Genomic DNA, 10,788 nt, shown 5'->3' on the forward strand with positions numbered 1-10,788 from the left:
CCCAGGGATAAAGGAGGGAAGAGCAGCCCAGCCGCAGCACAGGGAGCGCACACACTTGTGGAGTCTGCAGCCGGGATGGAGATCATCGCAGGTAAGAGTGCGCAGCGGACTACAACTCCCAGCACGTAGCCCTTTATGTGTAACGTATGTCTGACTACAACTCCCAGCATCATCACGTAGCCCTTTATGTGTAACGTATGCCTGACTACAACTCCCATCACGTAGCCCTTTATGTGTAACGTATATCTGACTACAACTCCCAGCATGTAGCCCTTTATGTGTAACGTATGTCTGACTACAACTCCCAGCATCATCACGTAGCCATTTATGTGTAACGTGTATCTGACTACAACTCCCAGCACGTAGTCCTTTATGTGTAACGTATGTCCGACTACAACTCCCATCACATAGCCCTTTAAGTGTAATGTATATCTGATTACAACTCCCATTATGTAGCCCTTTATGTGTAACATATGTCTGACTACAACTCCCAGCACGTAGCCCTTTATGTGTAACATATGTCCGACTACAACTCCCAGCATCATCACGTAGCCATTTATGTGTAACGTGTATCTGACTACAACTCCCAGCACGTAGTCCTTTATGTGTAACGTATATCTGACTACAACTCTCATCACATAGCCCTTTAAGTGTAATGTATATCTGATTACAACTCCCATTATGTAGCCCTTTATGTGTAACATATGTCTGTCTGACTACAACTCCCAGCGTGATCACGTAGCCCTTTATGTGTAACGTATGTCCGACTACAACTCCCAGCATCACCACGTAGCCCTTTATGTGTAACGTATATCTGACTACAACTCCCATCACGTAGCCCTTTATGTGTAACGTATGTCCGACTACAACTCTCAGCATCACCACGTAGCCCTTTATGTGTAACGTATATCTGACTACAACTCCCAGCCTCATCACGTAGCCCTTTATGTGTAACGTATATCTGACTACAACTCCCATCACGTAGCCCTTTAAGTGTAACGTATGTCCGACTACAACTCTCAGCATCACCACGTAGCCCTTTATGTGTAACGTATATCTGACTACAACTCCCAGCCTCATCACGTAGCCCTTTATGTGTAACATATGTCCGACTACAACTCCCAGCCTCATCACGTAGCCCTTTATGTGTAACGTATGTCTGACTATAACTCCCAGCGTGATCACGTAGCCCTTTAAGTGTAATGTATGCCTGACTGCGGCACGGTGAGTGTGATCTGACTACAACCCCCAGCAGGTAGGCCCGGGTTACTACTGACAGATGTGACTGTAGGATGTCTATACCCATGTGATATGGTGACTAGTGTAGAACTACAACTCTCAGCGTGTTTGTTGCACTACAGAATTCCTATATGAATTATGGGGAGGAATAGAACACTGCAGGGTTAAAGGGCCATCGCTCCTCATAGCATCATGCAGATACAGGGGTGAATGTGGTTGCAGAGGGCCTGGCTGATAACTGGGGACAATAGATTGCATGCAGCTGTATAGCAGAGCCTGTATTCGTGTTAAATTACCTGTCATGCTGTTGCACAACTACAACTCCCAGCATGCCCAGACAGCTACAGTAATCGGGAGAGCTGTTGGCTGTCCGGGCATGCTGGGAGTTGTCATTTTGCAGCAGGTTGGAGATGGCTTAGTGGGACAACATGACTCCAGCCGTTGTGGGACAATAAGTACCAGCATGCCCTGTTGCTGTTAGGATCTGACATAGACCGGGCCCCCTCCCTCCTGTGCTGGTAACATGTCCCGGTCCTGTCATCCCCCGATGGTCGCCTCCTCTGCCCCAGGTCAGCCATCTTCTTGTATATAGGCTCCCAGTGCTGTATACACTATCCTACATGTCATCTGACTAATGAGTTGTATGGAGGTGACTATGTCCCGGCCAGGAGCGTGTCTCATGCATCCTATGCTTTATTAGCCTTGGCAGCAGCTGCCTGACACTGGTTACTAACGTTAGGTTTACTGTCGGCCAATACCCCCCAGTCCTTACCAGTGTCAATGTTACCCGGCAAATAATTGTACACGTTGTGTCCTTGGCTCCAGTACAAACCCTTTATATACTGACCCCTGTGGTCTCCACTGGTAACTGTGACCCCCTACAATACTGCCCCCTGTGGTCTCCACTGGTAACTGTGACCCCTCCAATACTGCCCCCTGTGGTCTCCTGTTAACTTTGACCCCTCCAGTACTGACCCCCATGGCACCCTACTAGTAACTGTGACCCCTCCTATACTGCTCCCTGTGGTCTCCACTCTGACTTCTGCAATACTGACCCTCTCCCATATACTGACACCTGTGGCACCCTACTAGTAACTGTGACCTCTACAATACTGACCCCTTTCCTGAATACTGACCCCCATGGCACCCTACTAGTAACTGTGACCCCTCCAGTACTGACCCCCATGGCACACTACTAGTAACTGACCCCTCCAGTACTGACCCCCATGTAACCTTACTAGTAACTGTGACCCCTCCAGTACTGACCCCCTTGGCACCCTACTAGTAACTGACCTCTACAGTACTGACCCCTGTGGCACCCTACTAGTAACTGACCCCTCCAGTACTGACCCCCATGGCACACTACTAGTAACTGACCCCTCCAGTACTGACCCCCATGGCACACTACTAGTAACTGACCCCTCCAGTACTGACCCCCATGGCACACTACTAGTAACTGACCCCTCCAGTACTGACCCCCATGGCACACTACTAGTAACTGACCCCTCCAGTACTGACCCCCATGGCACACTACTAGTAACTGTGACCCCTCCTATACTGCTCCCTGTGGTCTCCACTCTGACTTCTGCAATACTGACCCTCTCCAATATACTGACACCTGTGGCACCCTACTAGTAACTGTGACCCCTCCAGTACTGACCCCCGTGGCACCCTACTAGTAACTGACCTCTACAGTACTGACCCCTGTGGCACACTACTAGTAACTGACCTCTACAGTCTCCACAGCGATCTCTGCAATACTGACCCTCTCCCCATTACTAAACCCTGTGGTACTCTACTAGTAACTGACCTCTACAGTACTGACTCGTAGTCTTCACTGTGAACCCCTCCGATACTGACCATCTCCCCAATACTGCCCCCTGTGGTACCCTACTAGTAACGGTGACCTCTAAAATACTGACCCTTTAACGAATACTGCCCCCTGTGACACCCTACCAGTAACTGTGATGCAATTGGAATATGTTCCAGCACAGTAAAGTATCATATGCATTAGGACTAGAGATGAGCGAACCGGGTTTGGGTTCGAGTCGACCCGAACGATCGGTATTTGATTAGCTGGGGCTGCTGAACTTGGATAAAGCTCTAAGGTTGTCTGGAAAACATGGATACATCCAATGACTATATCCATGATTTCCACATAGCCTTAGGGCTTTATCCAAGTTCAGCAGCCACCACTAATCAAATGCTGAACGTTCGAGTTCGGATGGACTCCAGCATGCTCCAGGTTCACTCATCTCTAATTAGGACCACTGTGTAAGAATTGTGTACCCCCCTAAATGAATGTATTTTTATATATTGTGCATAATCTGCACATACACCATAGAGCATTGCCCCTGGGGATTGTCTAATAGTATTTTACCTATAATCCTGTGCTGGACTATGAATGGCCTGTAGGTGGCGCTGTCCTCTTGCTCCCTGTGTTTTGTTGCCCCCTGTAGCTCTCCTGTGCCCCCTTCCCCTTGTGATATTTATCCGCATTCTCCTCTTTATTAGGCATCTATTTGTAGGGACTGGTTCTCCCCCGTGGAAAGAATGGGAATGGGGGGGGGGGTGACATCAGTGGTTGGCTGTGGGTGATACTTAACCTCTCAGGAATCCGCACTGGGGCATAATAATGGGGCCATTGTCTGTCTGTCAGCACCTCCTTATTTATGTCGCTCTTCCTCCTTGGCACGGGTTTGGCTGTGCCGTGAATTATTTATTGCTTCTCGATCCTTAAAGGGGCTCTTCCTGTTGTTCCTTGAAGTGTTTGATCTGGCTCAGGCTTCTCACTTGCTAATCTCCTTCTCATGTGATGCCAATCTCCTCTTGTTGTCGGCAGAACATCTGGCTGGAATTCTGAGCCTCTCGCAAGAGCAAGATGGGAAGGAGGCCAAGCGGCAGGCGCTACTACTGGTATCCATGGCAAAGTCTCAGGCCGACAGACTGGTGGAGAATTATGTAAGTGGCATCTGGGGACATGTGAGGGGTGGGGATGTGGAAATCTACACGACTGACTCACCTGCTCCTGGGATGGGAAGCTCTCCACTATACCCCATACATTCCTGGAGGGACCATTGACCACAAAAGCTGCAGTTCCTAGAAAGTTTAAAGTTTCTATGGCGATCCTCGAAGGAAAACTTTCCCTATGTTCCTCTAATGGGGTCAGCTTGGTGACAACTAGACTGAATGCATCGCAGCAGAGCCTGTTCTTTACTGAGCAGAATTGTGAATGCAGCTCTGCAGGTGACAGGAGTGTAAGGTGTTTGATCACACATCATCTCCTCTTTTCTTCTGCCGTTCTGTTGACTCTCAGTATTTTTAGCTTGTTTGCTCCACCACCAACCTGTGTGTCATGTTTCCAGGCGGTGATTTCATCTTCTTAAAATAATCTTCCATGTCTCCTCCGGTAACTTGTCTTCTGTCTCCCTACAGCTCAGTCACCAGGGGCCTCCGTTCTCGAACAATGGGGCTGCTCTCTCAAATACAAAGATAGATGATATACCTACGGTGGATCAGGACAGCCTCCCGTCCTCTCCGTGGAAGCGCTTGGCCCTCAGCCTCCACGCGTTCTTGTCTCTGAGCGAATGGTTGGCTTTAGTCCGTCTCTGGCAGAAAGAACTCAATCATAAATCCCGTGACCTTCTCGATATCCTCGAAATCGCAGAGAATAATTCCAGAGCAATCCGCTTTAATCTGGCTACACTCCTGGGGATGGAAGATGTGTCTTCTCCTTCTCTGAGCACAACTTCCACCACCATGAAGAAGAAGGTGGCTGGCTACATGGTCTGTAAGAGCTTTTATGAGTGGCTGAGCCTAACCGAGAGGGACCTGCTGATCCTTGTAGTAGAAAGCTCGGTGTAGTAGCCAACCAAGAGGCCTCAATAAACCCAAGATAGACAATCCTACATAGACATGCCTACCTCAGTGAGGACACACCTTTTATTTTCCTTCTTTTTGGACTAGAGCTTCAGAGGCTGACTGGCCAATCAAGCAGTTAGACCATACGATGAAGAAGCCAAGGTGGAGGAGCCAATGGAAAAAAACTACTTCCCATTCCAATGACTGATGGACACATGAAATCATTGTGCTAGTGCGATGATATCTAAGGTACCATTGGCCCAAGCTTCCCAGTGCACCCATGGTACAACAAACACGATACATGTGGAAGGATGAAATCCTCCTCACCTCTGAGATGAAGGTGTCATATGTCTACTCATTTTTCTCCTTTTAAACCAAGAACTTGTCTTATTTTTGGACCCTGGAACCTCTTCAGCCGTTGTTCCTCTTGTAGCAGAAACATGGATCTCCTTATAACTTTTCTTTTTCATGAAACTCCCAGAACCATAGTTTAAATCGCCAATCTGGTCAATTTGGGTTCTACAAATCTCCTTTCGTCTTTGGTCTGAGTGGACAAGTCCTAATGAGCGGGGTGTTGTGTAGAGTTCTGAGAGTCTCATCGTTCATACGTGAATGGAGCTTTGGGTGTTCCAGGTTTTATTACAGTCTAACTGGGAGTCACTGATATTCTCTGGTTCCTGCAACTGGGAACAATGAGTGGTACAGAAACGGGAAGGTAAACCTGGACCAAGTGACCAGTATATGACCATCTGCAAGTACTAACTCTGGATTGAGACTTGATTTGTTACGGTGTCTGGTAGTGTTGAGCGAACCTGTCAAAATGTAATCTGGACCCGAATGCTCAGTGTTTGATTCCCCATGGCTGCACAAGTTGGATGCCACCCTAGGGAGTCCTGGGAAAACAGTCCTGGGTACTGCCATAGTCTATAGTCTGTGGCCATGTACTCCTGGCAGCACTAGGGTGGCATCCAACTTGTGCATCCTCAGGGGATAATATACAGAGCGTTCAGATAATGTTGCCGACCAGGACATCTTGACTTGTCTGCTAAACAATGCTTGGTCATTGCTGGTTCTTGGCTTGACTGTCACTAATCCTTCTGCAACTTCCGAGACTGCGTAACTCGCTGAAGCCCGTTTCTATCTGCAATAACCAGGCTGTTTAGATACTAATTTATATTTTTACATCTGCTGTAACTTAGGTTTTATAATGTTTAATAGACTTTATATTAAAACTTTATAAATGAGCACTTGCTGCCATTTTGTTTTAATTAACTTGAAGTTGAGTCCTATAAATCCTGAATTATTGGAAATGGTAGCAGAGCCAGAACGAGTCCAAGCAATAAGAAACTATTGGTGAGGGGGCCTCCTAAAATTCACTTTTCGAGGTTTTGTTTTGATTTGCCATCCTTTTGGTTGTAATGTTCAGATTTCCATACAGCCCTTGTTGGTAGAGATGAACGAACTTACAGTAATAATGAAGTGAAGCGACTCCCCAGGTGCTGGGAAAAGCAGGAACCAGTCCTGAGAGAAAACTGTGAAGTTTCCCAGGACTGGATCCAGCTTTTCCCAGCACCTGGGGAGAAGTGGCATGGAGCGGCAGTCAGTTAGAAGGCAGCCGGCTGATGAGCGGATTGCAGATATAACAAATTGCTTCGCTATTACTGTAAATTCGCTCATCTCTTTTGCATCCTTTAGTTTGTTATTGTCTTCTGCTCAGTTAAAACCAGAACTTTTAAGGTGGCATACGTCTCCCCCCCCCCCCCCCCCCCCCCCCCTCTTACAGCCAAATGTTCATGTTTCCTTTCTGGGGACGAGTAGGCTGCAGTTGGACAGCTCTGGTGGTGGCGTATTTCTCCTACAACAATAGGGTCGGGTAAAAAAACCAACACGCCCAACCCTTATCTACACCTATATGAAATTCCAGCAGCCCTCAAACTTTGGAAAACTACAATTCCCATCATGCCCGGGAGGCCAGGCGTTGAGCATGATGAGAATTGCAGTTTTGCAACAACTGAGGCTGAGGCTTTGACATGCATTTTCGATGGAGATTCAGGAAGCCCCATTTAGGTAGTTGGTGGGTTTGGCTGACTTTACTCTAAGGGTCCTATTCCACGTGGCGAGGAGGGCCCGATCAACGATGTAAACGAACGGCGATCTGGTAGATCACCGCTCGTTTACTGGGCCTATTCCATGGCCCGATAATCGTTGAGCGAGAGCTGCAAGGACATCGTTACCGATGTCCTTGCAGCACTTGCAGCAATACATTACCTGGCTGCATGGCTTGTCCTCCGCTCCGTCTACTCCCCGGGTCCCCCACGCTCTATCTTCTGAATGGCCGGTCAGCTGACAGGCCACACTCAGCCAATCACAGGCCGCAGCGCTCCGTCAGCTGACCGGCCATTCTGAAGATAGACAGCGCGGAGAAGAAGCCTGGACAGGTAATGTATGATGATGCTTCTTCTCAAATCGCCGGTCGCCCGCCGCGCACCGCTATTCAACCGTAGCGATGCGCGGTGGGAGAACTATGATTTTAGGTCTGGCCCTAAATGAACGATCAGCCGATGACACGATCATCGGCTGATCGTTCTCTCTATTTCACCGAATGATAATCGGCCGATTATCGTTACTGTGGAATAGGGCCCTAAGGCAGGGATGAGGAAACTTCGGCCCACCAGCTGTTGCAAAACTACAATTCCCATCATGCCTGGACAGACTAAGCTTTAGCTTCGGCTGTCCAGGCATGATGGGAATTGTAGTTTTGCAACAGCTGGAGAGCCGGAGGTTCCCCATCCCTGGTCTTAGATGTATGGACACCTTTTTGGTTTCTCCGTAGTTTTTCCACACCAAACCTGTCCTTATGTATATATACGTTATCATAGTTATCTTCCAGGTCTTGAACCATCCGGTTTTTATACAGTTCCCTAATAATGAGTCTTGTTTGTTTTTAATGGCACCTTCCTAGTCTTTGAGGAAGAGAACAGAAGCCATAATCACTATGGAAATGAACCAAGAGACTTTAGAGTTGGGTAGCTCCTGCCCGGGAGGAGCGGTTTATGGCTTCCTTTCATGGTGTTACCGCAAAGACCATTGTCTGCTCTTTATTGGTTTTACTGTTTAATGACACATGCCCACACATGAGTGACGGTCTGGGTGCTTGGTAGGACGCTCTCCAATGACTCTCGTAAAGGTAGCTTTCCCTCAGGTCCAGGAGGAGGGGGTTCCCCAGCTCTTATTGCTCCCTGTCAGTACAGAGCAGGGTGCTGGCGAGCTCGGAGGGGGGGTATTGTGGGACTAAACAAGTAATATTTCAACTTGAGGAGAGCATCATAAGGACATGTAGAGTCTTGTAGGCCATTCATGCTTCAGTGGGGATTTTGGGTAGAAAGATATGCAAAGCAGATTAGATTCCACCATTTAGAGGTAGATTTCCATTCAAGTCAGTGTTTAACTCCAACCAGGGTTCTTAGAACATGACTGGACTAGCACGTGAGCTCTCCTGCGTATTCTCCCTCCTAGAATTCCCAGTGGAGCTTATACGTTTCTATGAGGCTCTCCTTTGATGTCTCCGCAATGGTCCTCTCTGCAGCCGGCACCCTGCCCTGTACTGATGGGGACAATGAACATGAGACTATGTACACATGGGTATGGCTTCCTTCTGGAGAGATCTCTGGCTTGGCTTAAATCCTCAGTCACGTTCTAAGACTTTTACTTTAAGTCAGCCAGTTGGATATCCTCCATATTAGGAAAGAGAAAAGACAGAACAAAGGGGGTAAGGGAAGAAGTTGATAAATGAGGGTATGAACGTTCCAGGTATGGTAGGTACATTCATTCATAACTAGACTGGACAAGACTAAGGATAATCAAATAAACTAGTGCTGCATCCAAAGTGTTATGATGGCATGAGATGGTCTGGTGTGACTCTCTGCATCTATCGGAGATAGACACCAGACTCTAGGGTTATGTCTATAGGCGCTGTACTGGACCCTAGGGCTGTGTCTATAGGTGCCAGGTACGGGACTCTAGGGTTGTGTCTACAAGAGATAGCCCTAAAGTCCCGTACCTACAGTATCTATGTCTATAGGCGCTGTACCGGACTCTAAAGCTGTGTCTATAGGTGCTGTAACAGACTATTCCATTTGATTAGAACCTTTTGAATTCAACTCTCTATGGAATTTTTTTTGGCTGAAAAAAAAAAATCTGAAAAGTTGAAACAAATCTGGACATACTGTATATTCTCATCTCTCGATAAGACCTGTAACCTAAGGGAATAAGGGTTTCCTGACTCTTCCCTAATCATAGACACTAAGGAAACAGCATGGATGGCTATGATGGATTTTAATACCCAATCCTTTGCTTCCAAACAGATAAGCTGCCGCCATGATCCTGGCCGTGGTTTTCTGCCCTTTTCCCAATAAGAACGTGTGTATACTTGACTAGGTTGAGCATGCACCTGTATAGGGAGGATCAGAGGACTTCTAGTGAGCTGGTACATAGGCCATGTTCTTCAGGAAGATTTCCTATAGACCTTCAAAGGGACATTGTAAATATAAAAAAGAGAAGCTTAAGAGGTTACAGGGGTATGAAACCGAAGCTTGTTAGTAATAATGTCATACACGCCATTCCAAAGACGTCTGAGGACTGGGCAGAACCAGAAGATGTGGAGCCTTCGTCCTAAGACTTGACCTGATACAAGGCCGCTGAATGGAACTTGTGTAGTGTGAATCTGTTCAGAAAGATCCGGCGCAGTTACTGTAAACCTTCTCCTCTGTGACCTGATATAAGGAGGAATGAAAGAAATGATTAACGTGTCACTCCCCCCCCCCCCCCCCGCACCACCTCCGGGTTCTCTCAGGAATTCTTCTTCCCCTCCAGGGGCCTCGCTGCACAGTGCACCATTCTTACCGCCGCCCCAGGAGAAATGAATCTTATTAGGTGATATCTGGTAATTATTTGCACACCGTAACGTTCCACCCCTGTGATCTGCACGTGGATATCGGTGTAATTGTCCAAGCACTGCACAGAACCGGTCCTATGGCTGCCATCCCGTCACTGTGCAGCTCAATGGTAATCTATTGTCCACTGTTACCAGTCATCTCAGACCAGAAACTTGCGGAAGACTGACTGTAGTGACTGTCAATGAGACAGAAAGTAATCACCCTGATCCTCGTGATCGCCATGTCACATAGCACCAGTACTTGAGAGATGGTTATGTGACTGGGGGCTTTCATTACCTGGCAAGGTTGGGCAGATGCCAGGGGGCACAGTTGCTTTCTACGTGTCCTTTGCAAGGGATGGCGCAGTGGTCAGAGTACCATCATATTTAACCCCTTAAGGACAGAGCCTGAAATGGCCTTAATGACAGAGACAAATTTTATGAATATGACCAGTGTCACTTTATTCATTAATAACTTCGGGATGCTTTTACCTATCCGGCTGATTCTGAGATTGTTTTCTCGTGACATATTGTACTTTACATTTCTGGTAAATTGGAGTCGATAATCATAACAAATCTTTATGAAAAAAACCCAAATAATGTGAAAAAATGTGAAAAACTGCATTTTTCCAACTTTGAAACTTTTTTGCGTATACAGAAAGTGGTTATACCACATAAATTATATATTAAATAGCATTAGCAACATGTCTACTTTATGTTGGCGGCATTTATTAAACGATCTTTAATTTTTTTTA

At 47.1% G+C, this 10,788-nt stretch overlaps 1 protein-coding gene across 1 annotated transcript; it reads left to right on the forward strand.

Annotated features, from left to right (window-relative positions):
* LOC138800543 (cardiotrophin-1-like) lies at nucleotides 1–6,323 on the forward strand. The gene is made up of 3 exons (XM_069982296.1): nucleotides 1–91; nucleotides 4,082–4,200; nucleotides 4,675–6,323. The coding sequence occupies exons 1-3, from the start codon at nucleotides 76–78 to the stop codon at nucleotides 5,101–5,103; spliced, it is 564 nt and encodes a 187-aa protein (XP_069838397.1). The 5' UTR covers nucleotides 1–75; the 3' UTR covers nucleotides 5,104–6,323.
* The last annotated feature ends 4,465 nt before the right edge of the window (nucleotides 6,324–10,788 follow it).

Source organism: Dendropsophus ebraccatus, chromosome 9, assembly GCF_027789765.1.
Source record: "Dendropsophus ebraccatus isolate aDenEbr1 chromosome 9, aDenEbr1.pat, whole genome shotgun sequence".
Taxonomy (NCBI): domain Eukaryota; kingdom Metazoa; phylum Chordata; class Amphibia; order Anura; family Hylidae; genus Dendropsophus; species Dendropsophus ebraccatus.

Coding starts and splice junctions, on each gene's coding strand:
- LOC138800543 (XM_069982296.1), top strand. Junction 4,201..4,674: donor ACAGACTGGTGGAGAATTAT/GTAAGTGGCATC, acceptor GTCTCCCTACAG/CTCAGTCACCAGGGGCCTCC.